This window comes from Eptatretus burgeri, chromosome 8 (assembly GCF_056783735.1).
Source record: "Eptatretus burgeri isolate ZD-2024b chromosome 8, Ebu_testis_v1, whole genome shotgun sequence".
Classification (NCBI taxonomy): Eukaryota; Metazoa; Chordata; class Myxini; order Myxiniformes; family Myxinidae; genus Eptatretus; species Eptatretus burgeri.
Genome location: NC_140968.1, coordinates 503,111 through 520,479, shown reverse-complemented (window position 1 = coordinate 520,479; position 17,369 = coordinate 503,111). Strand labels below are relative to the sequence as shown.

The following is a 17,369-nucleotide window of genomic DNA, read 5'->3' as shown; positions in this document are numbered from 1 at the left end:
GTCTACCAATCCTGCGTTGTGTCCCTTGTATAAGATGTGTGTGTGTGTGTGTGTGTGTGTGTGTGTGTGTGTGTGTGTGTGTGTGTGTGTGTGTGTGTGTGTGTGTGTGTGTGTGTGTGTGTGTGTGTGTGTGTGTGTGTGTGTGTGTGTGTGTGTGTGTGTGTATAAGATCTAACAGCCTGTAATTTTTTTTTTTTTTAAGTGAGCCAGTTGGGTTCCTCACAATTCAAAAAGTGACATGATTATTCTCATGAAACGAGCTGGACTTCCAGAAACTTCAACCTTAAAATCCTTACAACGGCCTTCAACTGAATTTGCACCAACTACCTCTGGGATGCTCGCGCAAAGTCCGCACTATTTGGCACTGCAGCCGTGCCTCTGAACACCTTCCGTCTCCATGAAATGGGGATGTGGTGATGAGTAAAGATGATGCAACACATACTGGATATAGTCCACAGGCGAGAACAAGAAATTTCATGTATTTGTAGCATCTCTGGGCAGTCTGATTTTTAAAAATTTGTCGATGTCTATGGCATGTATTTTGGTTTGACAAGGATTGCTAAGAGGTAGCTTAGTCGTGGTAATCAGCTGTTTAATGCACCCACCCCAGGAGATATTTCGTTCTCAGAATGTTTCCACATAAATTAGGCAGCCTTTGCATACATGGAACAGCAACAGTGAAGCGCATGACATGGGGGGAGGGGGGGAAGCCCCGTGTGGTAATACTTTGAAAAATTACCGTGTGTCAATGATGTGCACGTCATTCAGGAATCCGTAATGGACCATTGAACCGTTGTGTGTTTTTGGAACCTGCGTAAATAAATTTATTTAATTTTCTTTCTTCTATAACATCGATATACCGGTGTATATACCAATATAATCCCACTGGTATATCGATATCAAACAGATTAATAAATAAATAAAAAACAAAATAATTCAATATCGACGGAGGAGCCTATGGAGAATATGATTTAAATTTCAAACTGATCGGACGCATGGTCTGGCAGCCAGAATTATTTAATATTTGGAATCTGGGTTCAGGGATTCAAATCAATCTTGGTACAAGTATACGTATAATGATGTAATAATGTGGGGTGGAGGCATATCTGGCGACGTCAAAGAGTGCCCTTCTAGTTTTCTTTCAAGTTCCAAACGGCATCAATTTGTTCACATTCATGCTTTGTGATGGTGAATAAAAGTGACAATCAGAAAAAAAAAAAACGTGCTGTTTATACATGTCACCACGTTGCGTCATTATTACGATAACAATATTATGAAGTTCAACTACCATCAGCGAAGCAATAGGATGGGTTGAGTGCTGAAATGGTGTGCACGGCCGTAGAGGCCGATCCTATCGTGAGACGTAACGCCCTCCCAGTGAAAAGAGCATGACAGACAGAGGGTATGGGCAGACAGACGGAGAAATCCAGCAACCTTAATATATAGATGATTTCATTGCATCTTAGTTGGTCGCTAAGTTGGAATAGCATGAGAATACAAAACCAATTACATCTCTGTAATATAAACTCAAAGAGCTCAAATTTTCCTTGAATAGTCATCGCAACTTCAAAATGTTATGTCATCAAGCTACTATCTTAAAATATGCGACAATGATGTGAAGTCTTTCCTGTTTTAAAACAGCCTGATCTCTGACCATCAGTTTGAATCTTGCCCCAGTCACTCAACTCTGCTTCTGCTTCTCTCTCAGCAATGGTTGGAGGACCTACATCTCAATCAATATGTTAGGACCATCTCCTTGGACAAATCTCAGGGCATTCTTCACAGTATGACATCCTGTTTTGCTTGCTTAGCTCTGCCTGTGGCATAGAAGGCCACCTTAATTCCTGGATTTCTGACTTTCTCAACCTACACAGTCAACATGTTAATATCAATGGACCCCTCATCTCCTATCTCCCAATTGAGACTGGAGTTCCCTAAAGCAGTGTGTTGGGTGCAGTCTAGTTCCTCATCAATATAAATTACCTGAGCTCTGATGCTCTGGAAACCCTCTCATTCTTTGTGCAGATGACCCCACATTGTGTTGACCGGTACCCCGTCCCTCAGCTCTCTGCTGATCTGGACTTGATTTAATGCTGGTGTGATAAATGCAACATGTCCTTCAATCCTGGAAAGACGCAGCGTCTCACCTTGTCACTCGGGAAGTATCATCAAACGAACCCATCTATTTCCATGGTCAGCCACTGGAAGAGGTTCAGTATCCACCTTCTGTGCCTCACCATAAGCCATGACCTCTCGTGGACCAACCACATGGCAAATCTGGCCTCCAGAGCCAGCCACAGACCAGGCATCCTCTGTTGATCCACATTTTTCCTCGGAAAATCAAAACTACTCAGTCTATCAGGGCTTCATCCATAGCTCAGTGGAGTACTGCTCTCCTCTGTGGATTGGTACCCCAGTATTACATCTGTCTCTCCAGGATTTTGTTGAAGATAAAGCCCTCAGCAATATTGGAATCTCTCACGATGACACTGAAGCACAAGGTGTGTGGCTTTCACAGCCAGGTCCGTAGTCTCTCTGCTTTTATTTAACCAACTATTTGCCAATATTGTTCCCTCTGCTCCCCATCAACTCCAAGATGCCCATTTTCTTCCAGTAAACCCCTCCTGGCTAAACACCTTAAACTCCGATATTCCTTCCTTCTGACATCCATGGAACCCCCTTCCAGAGGTTATTCTTTCCCACCCTTCGCTCCAAGAATTCAAGCAGAGAGTCCACCACCACCTCACATTATCCCCCATCCTGACCCATGATCTTGATTCACATTCACCCTTCCTAGCCCAACCTTGTGACTGCTGGTTTCAGCGTTTCCTCCCCTTCTCCCTCTCTCGCTCTCTTCCTTTCCTGCTTGTTCATTCTCTTGCCGGTCTTGCCCGATTGTTGCCCCACTACCCCACCATCAATTTAATGTTGCTCTTGTATAGGGAAAAAATAAAATCTCCAAACAGTTAACATCAAAAAAGATGAAATTACGTACACGTGTGGACAGTGTTGCTCTTGACATTGTAGGTTTGTAATAACAAGTAAACAACAAAAAGTAACGACTCGGTAATTAATACCACAGCCATTCTTCTAAATAGGTGTGAATTCAACATATTGCAGAAAACACGATAACGAAGACACGATACACAAACACACATACAAAACAAATCAAATAAAATTACAACTGCTCACCCAGTTATCATGGTCGTTGACAAGGTCGTGATAAGGTGCCACAGATGCCGTAGGAAGCGTGGATGAAAGGCCAAACTATACAATAATCTGAAAACCAGGTGGTAAATAAATGTTTGGCATCAGAAACCTATGCAGTTAGTTTTTAGGAACAAGGCAGGAAACTACAAGAAGAGAAAAAAAACAAACAAACTTGAACTATGTTTAAATCACAATAATACTTCTCAGAATAATGTGTACACAGTGCGCTATCAACCTTGTTCTCGGCACCATAACGCGGTGGTCGACCATAAGTTGGTGACAGATGCTTGCCATGACTGTGAGAACCTGCTCCCCGGCTGTTGGACTCCATACTGCTGCAAGCAGGGTACTGGTTTGTTCCCGGCTATCCAACATATGAAGGCATTCCTCTCGAACCACGTGCTCCCACGGACGCCCTTCAGGCCCTGCCTGTTACATGGTGACACATCATGGAAATCAGTTCTGCAGCTTAAAAAGCAAATATATATTCTGATTGTTTCCTGTACCATGATGCTTGGTTCATTGCATTACAAATTGTTGTGTTCATGCATACCGTCTGAACAAACACCTCCAAGCCATTTACTTGTACACAAAGAGCCACCTGCAGGTCACCTTGTCTGAAGACATATGAGACTCCTGCTCGTCATCATCATCTTCATCTTCAGAATCGCCAACACCCGAGCTCGGGTGCTGTGCACGTGTAGAACTGGGCAGCCTGTGCAGCAGGCTCTGCAGTACCCGCAGGTACAATAGCACATGGGGTTCCAAAAGACTACCTGAGGCCAGCACAGTCAAGAGGTCATGAAAAATTCCCAGAACACGTGTACCCCTGCACTCAAGAATCAACATAGCGTTTCCAAAAAGCTTCAGTCAAAGCAAATTCTACAAGGCCTGCCAACAATAGCTATCAATGCTGATAAAACAAATCGGAATGGCACGAGTTAGCTTCACATACCTAAATGCCTCTCTCCCAGTGTAAGCATGGCATGCAGCAACCATGGTGAGCCCCACAACTCCAGCCAAGGGATGCCGAGACCGCTACCCTCTTGGCCTGCCTTTCTCGTCAAATTCTCCACCTGCTCAGCATCATCGTTGGCTCTGAACATTCCCATGCATTGACCATCATAGTCTCCAGCACTGTGTAGCGCTTCAAGGAGCAGGGTGTAAGGAAAGGCGTTGGCTTGGTCAGACAGTGCTGGTAGTAAGAAGCTGTGCATTTGCTCAGTGTAGGGCACGCACAGGACTTCCCTTATAAAGTGGCAAAGGACTCGATGCCTGCACCGGGAGAAACAAATGGAAACAATTCAGGTGCTCATTGAGATAGGTGTACGCGTGCATGCACACACACTTTGTATACACTGAAGGCACACAAATGTTTTCACTCTGATGGGACAAATGTGTGTCCAAGGCTGCACACCCACACCCTTTTGTCGTGTTTATGAAACTGCTTTCCAGAGGCTATTCAATCCCATTCTTCCTTCCAAGGCTTCAAAGCAGGTGGTGCACCTCAACCTTATGTCACCCCCATTCCTTCCCGGGGGGGGGAGGGAGGGCACTGCAAGTTTGTTGGCTTGATACCCTATCGCCTAGCTCTTGCATGAGCTTTAGTCATGTGTAGAAAAGAAAAAAAAAAAGAAAGAAGGGACTGCAAGTGTAATTTTTTTTTTTTAAATATTGCACAAAATCCTAGTTAGGATAATAAACAAAAGCCTGGGACAAATATGAGGCATCCCTCGTAATGATAATTCGAACAGAATATACGATGACAGTCGCATTGTACCTGGAGCGGGGTCCACAGTACATGTACTGCAGCTGAAGAGGCTTGAGTAGGTTGTTTACGAGAAGGGAGGCAAGTGGTACAGTATGAGGTGGTGGGTATTCCAAGTGGGGTGGAAGTCGCTGGTTCAGCAGACAGCAGTGATAACGGAAATATTCTGGCAAAATACAGAAGCAAAATAATACCAAATCCACTATTATCATGGTTGTGTCTCGTTTGGTTCATTAAACAAGACATAATAGCTCCGACTATTCTGGCAAGATTGTATGCTGTTTTACAAGGTGAGATAAACAAGCCTTGGATGTACAGTAACGCGATAGAACATTATGGCAGAGAAAACAACTTACAATCACATTATTTGCAACAAACAAATGTGTGCACTTTAAAGAGAAAAGATGTGAAAAAAAAAAGCACGCACACCAGTCTAAGAACACCTTAAGAGAAGCGTGTGCCCCAACAACTCTGCTTGCCTGCTCACCATTCCTGACAAGGTAAAAAAGCACGTGCTCCAGGGCCACCGTAGCCGTGAGTGGGGAGGAGGCAGTTCCAGCCACAGATGGAGGGTCCTTTGGAACCGTGCAAGAAGGTGGACAAAAGGACAATGCGGCCTTGTACGACTCGAGAGAGATAAAAACCTCAACCATTCTCAGTGGCACGGCTAGAAACTCTGACTCGACTCGGAAAAGTCTGGAAGAGTAGGGTAGTACGTGCACAGCAATATGAGACAAACGTATTATACCTCACACAGTAATAAATTACAGGGGGAAAAGGGTGTGGGGAGTACCTGCAGCAAAGCAGCAACAATCGCTGAAGCCTATAGAGAACCTGGAGGGAGTTGGGTCCGGCGAGGAGCCGCAGGAAAGCGGTGTGATGCCGCAGGAGGCCTTGACATACATAAACCTGGCACACCATCGTGGGTTTTAGGACAAGTGCCAATACAATTAGACAATGGCAGACAGATCACTCTCCACTGGTCCATCGATATTATAAGGAGAGAGAGAGAGAGAAAGAGAGAGAAAGAGAGAGAAAGAGAGAGAAAAAGAGAGAGAAAGAGAGAGAGAGAGAAAGAGAGAGAGAGAAAGAGAGAGAGAAAGAGAAAGAGAAAGAGAAAGAGAAAGAGAGAGAGAGAGGAGAGAATTCACAGAGATGAAAAACAGAAGGTGGCTACTGGGGACCAGGTGAGCAAATTGAGCCAGTACCAGGCGAGAGGTGTCCAAACTCTCATCGTAGAAGAAGAGAATCTTTCCTGCAATGTGGGAATATGTCGCGACGTCTCCAGCAAGATCCAGCCGCGTTGCAAACTCATCGAAAATGCGCCGCTGAGCATTGTGCTGAATGGCATAAAAATATATAAGAACAAATGCAATCAAATCGAAAAATAAAACGAATCCAGAGAAAATAGAGCTACCAACTCAACGAGTCATTACAAGTACACAAACTGGAAAAAGCAGATACGAGTGAAAACATTCCAAGAAAGAACAAATTCATCTTTGCTTCTCATGTATTATAAATAGTACAACACAATACAATGCTTAAAAGGGTTGGGTACCGATCATATTGGAATGGCAACTGGAGCACAAATTGCAGGGAAAATACCTGTTTGCAACGGGTAATGCAGCCCCGGACAAACGACTGGATAACCACAGCATTCCTCTGCCGACGTCGCTCATCCTGTCACAAATATACACCACAAAGCTCAAAACAAAAATAGGATCATGGGTCCTGAAACTCACCTGGATCAGGAGCAACAGTCAATGACGTCATAAAATATCGAAATTTTGGCCAAGCGCAGAATCTGGTCACGTGATTGGTTGAATGGAAGCTGTGTCAAGGCCGATTACAGCAATACATGTTTGCAGGTCACGTTTTTGGCTGAAGGTATGGCTGTGCTGCTGATGAAACACGCCCAGTAGGTTAGGGCAGGAATTTGTTTTGCGCTTTTGGCCTGATTTGAACCCGTTAATGAGCACAGATTTTGATGTGGCCAATAGACCTTGGTTAGGCATCAGATATGAAGCTTGTGGCCAAGTTTCATCAAAATCGTGTGTTTTGCTCAAATGATAATGACTGAAGTGTTTACGGATTGACTGACAAACTGACTCACCGATGGAGACTGCTCGATCGCATAAGCTCACCAGACGAAAGTCTAGGTGAACTCATAAGAATAATCCAGTGGTTGCCGACCACTGGTTGCCAACCCCAAACCCACCTCCTTCAAATTCCCTGTTTTCCTTCCTGAAAGTCCCTGTAATGTCTATCTTGTACACCTTGTGTTCCCCACCCCATCCCTCTCCCTTCCACAGATCTAATGTCTCTGTTCCCCACTGTTTTGTCTTTCCCACTCCCACCCTCTTGCCTCATGCCCCCCTTGCTGTGCGTTGTGTGTTCGCTCTCATTCGAGCCTCGACAAAGAAAAAAAAAGTCTTACACCAGCGGCAAGCACAACAAAGCAGGTACGAGTGTTTCAATTTGAAAAAAAAACAAAAGGAAAATACTGTATTAAAAAAATAAATAATTAATAAATAGAATTTACCATCTGTCTGTCTGTCTGTCCGAGTTATTTTTCAAAGACCACTGGGTCGACAACCCACCGAACTCCATGCAACCTGGATTGGAGGCTCAACGCTGATTCACCTATTTATTGTGACACGCCGGAAGTGTACTGGTGGCCATATTGTTTCCCCCAAATCACGTGACACTGAACTTGTGAACACAAGTGAAAAGCTGTCGCTGATCTTCTGTTTGGTTTCATTGGTTTTATGAACATTCTGATTTCATACTGATTGACTTGCTAAAAATACTGCACATTACTTCAAAGCAAAATGCTTTCGTGTACCACCTGTGGGTGTACAAATCGTGATGAACATGGACAAACAGAGACAGGAATGACTTTCCATCGGTAAATCTTCAAACACCGTGTTAATGTGTGTGTTACCGAATACGTATTGAACAAAACTCACTTTCCATTGGTAAATCTGAAAACACTTTCAGTGCGTGTGTGTGTGTGTGTGTGTGTGTGTGTGTGTGTGTGTGTGTGTGTGTGTGTGTGTGTGTGTGTGTGTGTGTGTGTGTGTGTGTGTTACTCAATGTTTACCTAAACTGTAACTTTCCATCGGCAATCTGCAAACACAGTTACTGTGTGTGTTCCTGGAAAGTGAACGAAACTTTCAGCTGAAGGGACAGAAGACAAATCTCTGACTCGAATGGTTTATTAAATGAGAGAAGCAGAGCCTGGTACATCGTAAGCAGTTTGTTACTGTAACTTGATGTTCTTGTTCACAAGTGTAAGCCTACTGACTGAATATTCTTGATATTCTGACTGAATAATATTGTTAGTGCACGAAGGCACTGACAGACCCACATAGTACGAGTCACCAGTTTGTGGACATGAAGGACCATGGAGGTTCACAGAAGGCATCATCAAGCATCATCTCTGTACGTCTAGAAACAAAGAATTGTTTCCAGTGGATGCTGAAGACGTCAAGTGGAAAAGTTCCACAAAGATACGGGGTATCTCCTGCAACATCCATGGCTCTCTGAAGCAACTCAGCTCACATGAAGTTGTTTGAAGAATTGCACACATCAGTTTGAGACATCAGTGGAGGATAATCACATTCACAATCTTGTGAGGATGACATCTTCTTGCTGTTGCAAAGTTAAGCTCCTCCACCTTGAGAAACAACTAACAGAATCCATCAGAGGAGCTAAAATCAGGAAGCAGATGTCAAAACTGATTCTGTTTAAACATCAGTGAGATTAACATGCAGCCAAGGTAAAGAAGTCAGCAGCTGCAAACTATCAAGCACAAACGGCCCTTTTTATGGCCAAATGGCACCAAGTGAGACACGTCCCTGTCATAGTGTTGGTTATATAACATATCGTGCATTGCATTGTTAAAAGTTGAGTACGGTGCTGTACGTTGTTGTAATGCAATGCACTGATGTGTTTGGAGCTGAATCTCACAAGCAATCCACTTCACTTCAACAAAATCAATTTATTATAAACAAAATGAAGCACAACAGCAATATAGCTTCACGTCCTGACAAACGTTCACTTTTCCCTTGGATGGTAAGACCATTTCAAAACTGCTGGATATTTTGTTACGGTAAGAGCACTATTTCACATTGTTTGTCGGCCTGTTGTTGATTGTTTTCATTTTGTAATTTTGTTTATTCATGCGGGAGGACGATTAAACGTATTTCATTTTCAAGAGAAAACTTTGGTGTGTGTGTGTGTGTGTGTGTGTGTGTGTGTGCGCGTGCGTGCGTGCGTGCGTGCGTGCGTGCGTGCGTGCTCGTTTTATAAATGTTGGGCTCAGAACATTCGGGAACAGCCAGGAACAAGCTTTGAGTGTGTGGCAGGCATTGAGAATTCAGTGGCGCAGAGTGCTTGTACGATTACTTTTCAGGTGAACAAAGATGGCGGATGGTGGTATCAACAGTCAGCATGGACACGAAGGTTACCCGAGGCTTAGTTATTTATTTAGTATATGTGTAGATAGTCCTTGGCCCATTGTCTAATGGTTTTTCTGGTGGCATGCATTGAGGTCCAAACTCACAATCAAGTTCCTGGGTGAGATACTGCAGGACATAAAAAATAAAATAAAATAAACAAACAGAAAACAACATTTAATTTTGCATTTTCTAATTTTGATCTGGTGTTGATAATTTGGTGTGGTTGTTGATGTGGTGCAGGCATGATGGGCTCAATGGCCTCCATCTATATATAATTTCCTTGTGATATCCCGGGAGGCTGTAAGATGCTGATCCGGTCACAGAGCGTTACCTCAAAGTCTAGCCTGGTGTTGGCTTCGCAGTTAGGGTGGTGGCTTGGGATCCTAGGGTCCTGAGTTTGAGCCCCGTTGGCCACTGAATCAACACTAGGGGGTTGACTCAGCCTGTCATCCTTCTGAGGTCGGCGAAATGAGCACCAGTATGCTGGTAATAGGGGCACGGCATCAGCGGCATAGCCATGCTCCTAACCAATGATGTAACCAGCAGCCAAAAAGGCGGCACACGATGGAAACCTCAAAGTCAAGAGGGGATTTGATGATGTGATGCTCCCATACAAGGAGCTACATCAAATCTTTGGCAATCTGCCAGGCAGCTCACGGAGTACTTCCGCCCTGGTCCGTCCACCTCACGAGCACCAGCATCCTCGCCTACCTCTCATTTGCTGAGCGACTCCTCAGGATCCTCCTCTGCTTCAGCACCCTCACCTTCATTCATTAATTCATTGTGGTGCACAATTCATCAGTACTCCCACCTGTGTGGTCTTCAGATGACTCCACTGAGTTCACTGGATTTCAATACATCATCATGATCATTATTATCATTTGAAAAGCTGTGTGCTTGTGCAAATAAAAATTTTAAATGGTACCTGCTATTGTTTGTTTGTTTTTTAGCTCACTACTAATGTGGTTCCAGGGAGCTTATGGGATGACGTGTCATCCATCCGTCAGTCAGTCCGTCTGTCCATCTGTCCACAAATACTTTCAACTTCTTCACTGAAACTACACATATGATATCGATGAAACTTTACCACAATGTTCATCACCATGTATGTACCAAAACTAGTTCATGGCATTAAAAAAACTGGGGTCTCAGGAGTTCTATGGGGCATTGCCCACCACCCCCACACCCCCAAAAAAGTATTTGCTTTCTTCTCAGAAACCAAAAACACACAATTTTGATGAATCTTGACCACAACCTTCATCACCCATGATGTACCAAGGTTTGTTCACGGCATAAAAAAAAAAAAAAACGATGGGTATTTACTTTCTTCTCCGTTACATATTTGTGGGTCATCCTACCGACTCATGGTTTCCTGGTTATCTTATCCAGTCGCTACCAGGTGAGCGCCCAGGTGTATTTGCCCCTAGGTTTTGCTTTTACGGTGTGGTTAATTAATCACTTTTAATGAACTGTTAATCGCATTCCTTCAATAAACATTGGAAAGGACACCTGGTGCTGATATATTTTTATTTATCAGCATATTTTTATGAAACTTTAATCATGTGCATTCATGGTCGAAAAGATTGTAAACTTTTAAAGTTTTCCCCTATGAACCGGGAACCTTTCCCCCCTTTTTTCCATTGAAACAATGCATGATATTCGCGGCTTCACCATTTGTGGCATTTTTCATGAATCGGGAACCGCTGGGTACCTATCCCCCCCTTTTCCCATCAAAACAATGTCCTGCTATTCGCGGATTCACTGTTCACGAAATTTTCCAGGAATGTATCATCCCCCACGAATAGTGGGGTCCAACAGTACAGAAATATCAAATTTACTTAAGTATTCAACTCGCTAAGTCAATACTTTGAAGAAGTGCCTTTGGCAGCGATTACAGCTTCGAGTCTTCTTGGCTTTGCACATCTGGATTTGGGGATTTTTCTCCCATTCTTCCTTGTAGATTTGCTCAAGCTCTGTCAAGTTGGATGGGGAGCGTCGGTGAACAGCAATCTTCAAGTCTTTCAACAGATTCTCAATGGGATTCAAGTTTGGGCTTTAGCTGGGCCACTCAAGGACTTTCACGTTGTTGTTCTGAAGCCATTCCAGTGTTGCTTTCACCGTGTGCTTGAGGTCATTGTCCTGTTGGAATGTAAATCTTCACTGTAGTCAAAGGTCTTTGCACTCTGAAGCAGATTCTCCTCAAGGATTTGCCTGCGTTTGGCTCCATTCATTGCTCCCAATATCCTTACCACTGCAAAGCATCCCCATAGCATGATGCTGCCACCACCATGCTTCACGGTAGGGATGATGTTAAATGGGTGATGAGCTGTACTCCGTTTCTGCTAGACATAGCGCTTTGCATTCAGGCCAAATAGTTCAACTTTCATCTCATCAGACCACAGAATATTTTGCCTCATGTTCTCAGTCTTTCACGTGTGCCTTTTTACAAACTCTGTGTGGTCATGTGCCTTTTTCTAAGTGGTGGCATCCATCTGGCCACTCTCCCGCAAAGCATAGATTTGTGAAGTGCGGTGGAGACTGTTGTCCTGACAGGTTCTGCCTTCTCAGCCAAGAAACTAGTTTTTTGTATACCATGTCGAGGCTCGTAAAAGAGCTAACATACAGAACATATAACAAAGGGAGAAGGAGACAAGAGAGGCGGGAGAGGGAAGCACAACAGCAGGAACCAGACATTTAGGAGATCTGTGGAAGGAAGAGGGATGTGGCATGGTACACGTGGTAAAGAAGATGGCCACTCCAGGGATTTTTTCAGGAAGGAAAACGGAATTTGAACTAGGTGGGTTTGGGGTGGATTAACGGGAGTAGAAAATATCATGGTTTTGGATGGGGGAAGATACGAGATGGTGAACAGCTGTTTTAAAGACCTGGAGGGAAGAGTGGGATTGAAGAGAGTGTGGGAGCTTGTTCCATAGGTGGGGAAAAAAGAGGAATAAAAGAGTGAAAGTGAGCAGTGATTCTGGATTTTGGTAGTTTTACCAGAAGAGGGTTGCAGGTGGACCTTGAGCGCCCTGCGGAAATATTGGGGTGGGGACATAGCACAGAGAGAGAAGGGGAGGGCAATGACAGAGAGGAGTTGGAGAATGACAGGAGTGACCAGAAAGACCACTGACCTGCCTCTGATGAGAGTGAGAGACCTAAAGACTCAGCTTCATTGCAGGGGACATCAATGATCCTAAAAGCCTTGGTTTTCTCAGCGTGAAGCTGAGCTTGGTGTGAGGCAGAAGCACCAGCCGAGAGTGGAGAGCAGTACTCCATCCGACTGCGGATGAAAGCTTTGTATGTGGTTCGGAGCTCCGGTGTGCCAAGGAAGGACTTAACATGACGGAGGATGCTCAGTCGGTGACTGGATTTGGAGGCCAGGTTGGAAATGTGGCTTTCCCAGGAAAGATCATGGCAGATAGTGAGACCCAGAAGCTTGAGAGGCAGAACTTCTTCGAGAGGATTGTTGAGAAAGTAGATCAGGGGGTTTTCTAAACGGTCCTTTTGGAGAGACAGTGAGAGTGAGATTTGTCAGGATTGAAAGACATGTTCATATTCCAAGTGTTTAACCAGCTTTTGAGTTCATCCAGGTTTGCAGAGAGTGAAGAGGCTGCTGTCTGCCAATCTGAGGGATGAGGGATGGTAAAGCAGAGGGTGGGGTCATCAGCAAGGAGATAAAGAGGATTTTCCAGAGAGTCAGAAAGATCCTTGATGAAAACCAGAAAAAGCACAGGGCTCAGAACACTGGCTCGAGGAACTCCAGCCGAGACAGGAAGAGGGCATGAGAGAAATCCGTTAAAAGCCATGCATTGACTGCAACAGGAGAGGAAGTCCGCAAGCCATGATGGGAGATTGCCTTGGATACCATAAGAAGAGAGTTTGGTGAGCAGGACAGGGTGCCAGACCGAATTGAAAGCTCGCAATATGTCGAGGGAAATGGCTCTGATCTCTTGTCTGGCCTTGATGACCTTCATCCATTGTTGGGAAAGCAGAGCCAGTATGTCGAGAGTCGAGTGACCTGGTCTGAAACCAAATTGATGGCTGGAAATCAAGCCATTGGAGAAGAGGAAGGATTTAATGTCCGAAGCTATGATGGATTCCATAACCTTGATGTTGATTGGGAGAAGGCTTATTGGTCTGATGTTGCAGGCTAGCAGGGATTTGTTTTTGCACTTTTTTTTGCAGGGTAGTAATGTTTGCTGATTTACAAGCAGATGGCAGATGACCTTGAGTAAATGAGAGGCTGAACAGATCAGAGAGGGTGAGCAAGAGCAGCAGAGCAGGTTTTTAGGACACGTGGTCTGATGCCATCTGGACCGATTGCAGAATCAGTCGAGGTTTGACAGCAAACTCTCCACTTTGTCAGAAGAAAAGGACAGAGTCCGGGAACAGCCGGGTGCGATCGGGTAAGGTGGGTACAGAAAGCAATGAGTTTGGGACACAAGATTTAGAAGCAAACACAGAGTTTAGGCATTCAGTCTTTTCACATGCGGTATCAGCAGTGCGGCCATTTGAGGTAAGGGAGGGGATGGAGGAGAAACATACACCCGAAACAGATTTGATTAGTCACCACCAGGATTCTGAGAAGGGAGAGAGGTTTGAGAGTTCAGACTTAAGATTAGAAAGATTAGAAACATGTTGTTTCCTGGCTCTCCACAGGGTAGACACACATTTCTTCCGAGCTTCGTGGAAGGAACTGAGATTGTCTTTAGTTGGATTTGCCTTCCATGAAGTGAAGGCAAATTGTTTCAAGGTAACTGTCTCACCACAAGCTTCAGTGTGCCATTGGTGGGAGGAAGGGTGTGACAACTGAAGATGAGATGGGATAAATCTGTGCGAGGGAGAGAGGGAGAGAGGGAGAGGGGGGAGAGAGGGAGAGAGGGAGAGAGGGAGAGGGGGAGGGGAGAGAGGGAGAGAGGGAGAGAGGGAGAGGGGGGAGGGGAGAGAGGGAGAGAGGGAGAGGGGGAGGGGGAGAGAGGGAGAGAGGGAGAGAGGGAGAGAGGGAGAGAGGGGAGGGGGAGAGAGGGAGAGAGGGAGAGAGGGAGAGAGGGAGAGAGGGAGAGAGGGAGAGAGCAAGTTTATTTGAAAGAATTCCCAAGATGAGTTGATGTCAGAGAAAGTCGGAATGGGAGACCAATCTAGAAGTTTAGTTCTGTCAGTGGTCATTGGGCTCTTGTCCCTCTTGCCCAGTTCCTCAGTTTGGTCAGATGGCCAGCTCTAAGGAAGTCTGGATAGTTCCATATTCTTTCCATTTCCTAATGATGGAGCTCAGTCATCTTGGGAACTTTCAACACTCTGGAAATTGTTTTATACCCATTGCTAGATCTATGCATCCTCACAGTTCTATCTGGGAGTTATAGGGACAGTTTGTTGGACTTCATGGTGCTGTTTCTGTTCTGACATGCAATGTCAATTGTGGGGTCTTGTATAGAAAGGTGTGTTTCTTTCTAAATCATGTCCATTCAATTGAATTGGCCACAGGTGGACTCCAATCAAGTTGGAGAGACATCTCAAGGATCATCAAAGGAAATTGGATGCACCTGAGCTCAATTTGGAGTGTCATAGCAAAGGGATTGAATACTTATTGACCAAGACGTTTCAACTTTTCATTTTCAATTAATGTGTAAAAAAACATTTTTTTGTTTCTTCCACTTTGTCATTATGGAGTATTTTTTGTAGATCGGTGACAATAAAAAAGTCAAACTTAATCCATTTGAAATTCAGGCTGTAACACAACAAAATGTGACAAAAGTCGAGAGGTGTGAATACTGTTACTAATTTGGGAATTCGATTGCACACAACATTCAGGTTCCTTTAGTCAGTTATAGTTATGTCGATAAGTGCTTGTTCCCAAGATAGCTCACCTTCCATTGTTTAATGAGCATAAATCGATTAAGTGTGCTGCGCGATTCAATTTAATAATAAGGGAGCGATCATAACACAATGGAGACGCCCCTCCCCCTCTTCTGCGAAGAGGAAGAAGAGACCTCCCGTCCCGTGATTCATGACGTCAACAACTCCCTCCCACCCGTGGTTGAGCGGGGGATGGATCAAGAGGGCACGAGTCACGCCGGGAGCGAGGGAGGGGCGGATAGGAATAAAAAATGGATACTCTGCTTTTCAGTAGGCCTTCAGGTTCTGCTTGGCTTGAGTTAGGGAGGAGGCTTTTTGAAGGCTTTCTGCTTTGGCTTGGCTTTTAGTAAGCTTTTTGCTTCGGCTTGGCTTTTCAGCAGATCTTCAGGGTCTGCTTGGCTCGCCAAAGAGAGTCGGCTTTGTTCATCGGGAGAGAGTTGAGCTGGTTTCTCGGCTCGAGCTGCTGATGGTTGCTTGGCTCAGAGTTCTTGGTTCGTGTCGAGAGAGGCTTTGTTCATCGTCTCGAGCTGCTGATGGTTGCTCGGCTCGGAGTTCTTGGTTCGTGTTGTGAAAGGCTTTGTTCATCGGGAGAGAGTTGAGCTGGTTGCTCGGCTCGGAGTTCTTGGTTCGTGTTGAGAAAGGCTTTGTTCATCGTCTCGAGCTGCTGATGGTTGCTCGGTTCGGAGTTCTTGGTTCGTGTTGAGAGAGGCTTTGCTCATCGTCTCGAGCTGCTGATGGTTGCTCGGCTCGGAGTTCTTGGTTCGTGTTGAGAGAGGGTTTGCTCATCGGCTCGAGCTGCTGATGGTTGCTCGGCTCAGAGTTCTTGGTTCGTGTTGTGAGAGGTTTTGTTCATCGGGAGAGAGTTGAGCTGGTTGCTCGGCTCGAGCTGCTGATGGTTGCTTGGCTCGGAGTTCTTGGTTCGTGTTGAGAGAGGCTTTGTTCATCGGGAGAGAGTTGAGCTGGTTGCTCGGCTCGAGCTGCTGATGGTTGCTTGGCTCGGAGTTCTTGGTTCGTGTTGAGAGAGGCTTTGTTCATCGTCTCGAGCTGCTGATGGTTGCTCAGCTCGGAGTTCTTGGTTCATGTTGTGAGAGGCTTTGTTCATCGGAAGAGAGTTGAGCTGGTTCCTCGGCTGGCTCTTCTTGATTCGTGGAGCTCTTTGTTCTCCGCTTGGTGCAACTCATCGGCCTAATCTTGGAGGTGGTTCTTCGAGATAGTGACGCATCGACGGGAAGGATCGGCGCCTTGTCTCACCAGCACATGTTCGGAAGCGCGAGAGGATTCGCTGGAGCTCGGAAAGGATCGTGGCTCACGGCGATTGGATTCAGCTCGCTGGAGCTCGGAAAGGATCGTGGCTCACGGCGATTGGATTCAGCTCGCTCTCGCTGGAGCCTGGGTCTGAACAGCTTGAAGACCACACGAGGTGGAGAGGTTCAAGATAGGTTCTGGGTTTCAGATGTTTGCATTGCATTTCTTAAAGTCGGTATAGTTCTGCTCTTACGTGCTTTCCTAGTTCCCCATTATTATTAATAAATACCCCAATTGTTAAATGTTTTCAGCTCGTCGCGTCGATTCTTTCATTGACTGAGCATTTTGTGTGTTGGTAGTTAGAAAGCCGTTGGTTTGCCATAAAAGGGGGACATTCGGACCAACGATTCTCGGTGATTAAGCCGCTCGGAATCCCGCACGGGACAGGCTCGCTTAAGCGGCTTGTTCCGTACGAGTTCCGTTGAGGGTGGAATACCCCGGTGGTTGGATCACGTGGATATTTAGGTAAATTGAAGATTGGCAATCGACCCGACCCCACGTTGTCTGCCCATTGGCGTATCTCGGTTCTTGCACAAGGACCCATCGGCCTCAGAGTTATCCGGGCGGCGATTTATATTCCGGGCGCTCGGTTGGGCCGACTCGACTTGCGGCTCCGTCAGAGCGGTCGGCTCGCGGCCGACCCCGGCACCGTAACAATACTTTGTGAAGGCACTGTACGTTCAATCACCATTAAGAGACGCATGAAATATGCAACAACTATTTTGGATTTGACCTCCGGTTCATGCGCCCAACGGGTGGGGACTTAGGGT

General features: G+C 45.4%; 1 protein-coding gene across 9 annotated transcripts in view; it reads right to left on the bottom strand.

Moving 5' to 3' along the window:
* UBE3C (ubiquitin protein ligase E3C) overlaps nt 1-17,369 on the bottom strand; it is a 191,765-nt gene that overhangs the window by 107,397 nt on the left and 66,999 nt on the right. For all 9 annotated transcript variants that reach the window (XM_085890523.1, XM_085890527.1, XM_085890522.1 and 6 more), the window contains 9 exons: nt 6,584-6,658; nt 6,187-6,318; nt 5,772-5,887; nt 5,466-5,674; nt 4,991-5,144; nt 4,166-4,485; nt 3,823-3,986; nt 3,446-3,639; nt 3,193-3,279 (listed from right to left, as the gene is read on the bottom strand). In XM_085890523.1, coding sequence (XP_085746649.1) covers nt 3,193-3,279; nt 3,446-3,639; nt 3,823-3,986; nt 4,166-4,485; nt 4,991-5,144; nt 5,466-5,674; nt 5,772-5,887; nt 6,187-6,318; nt 6,584-6,658 — 1,451 coding nt within the window. The remainder of the gene's footprint in view (nt 1-3,192; nt 3,280-3,445; nt 3,640-3,822; nt 3,987-4,165; nt 4,486-4,990; nt 5,145-5,465; nt 5,675-5,771; nt 5,888-6,186; nt 6,319-6,583; nt 6,659-17,369) is intronic.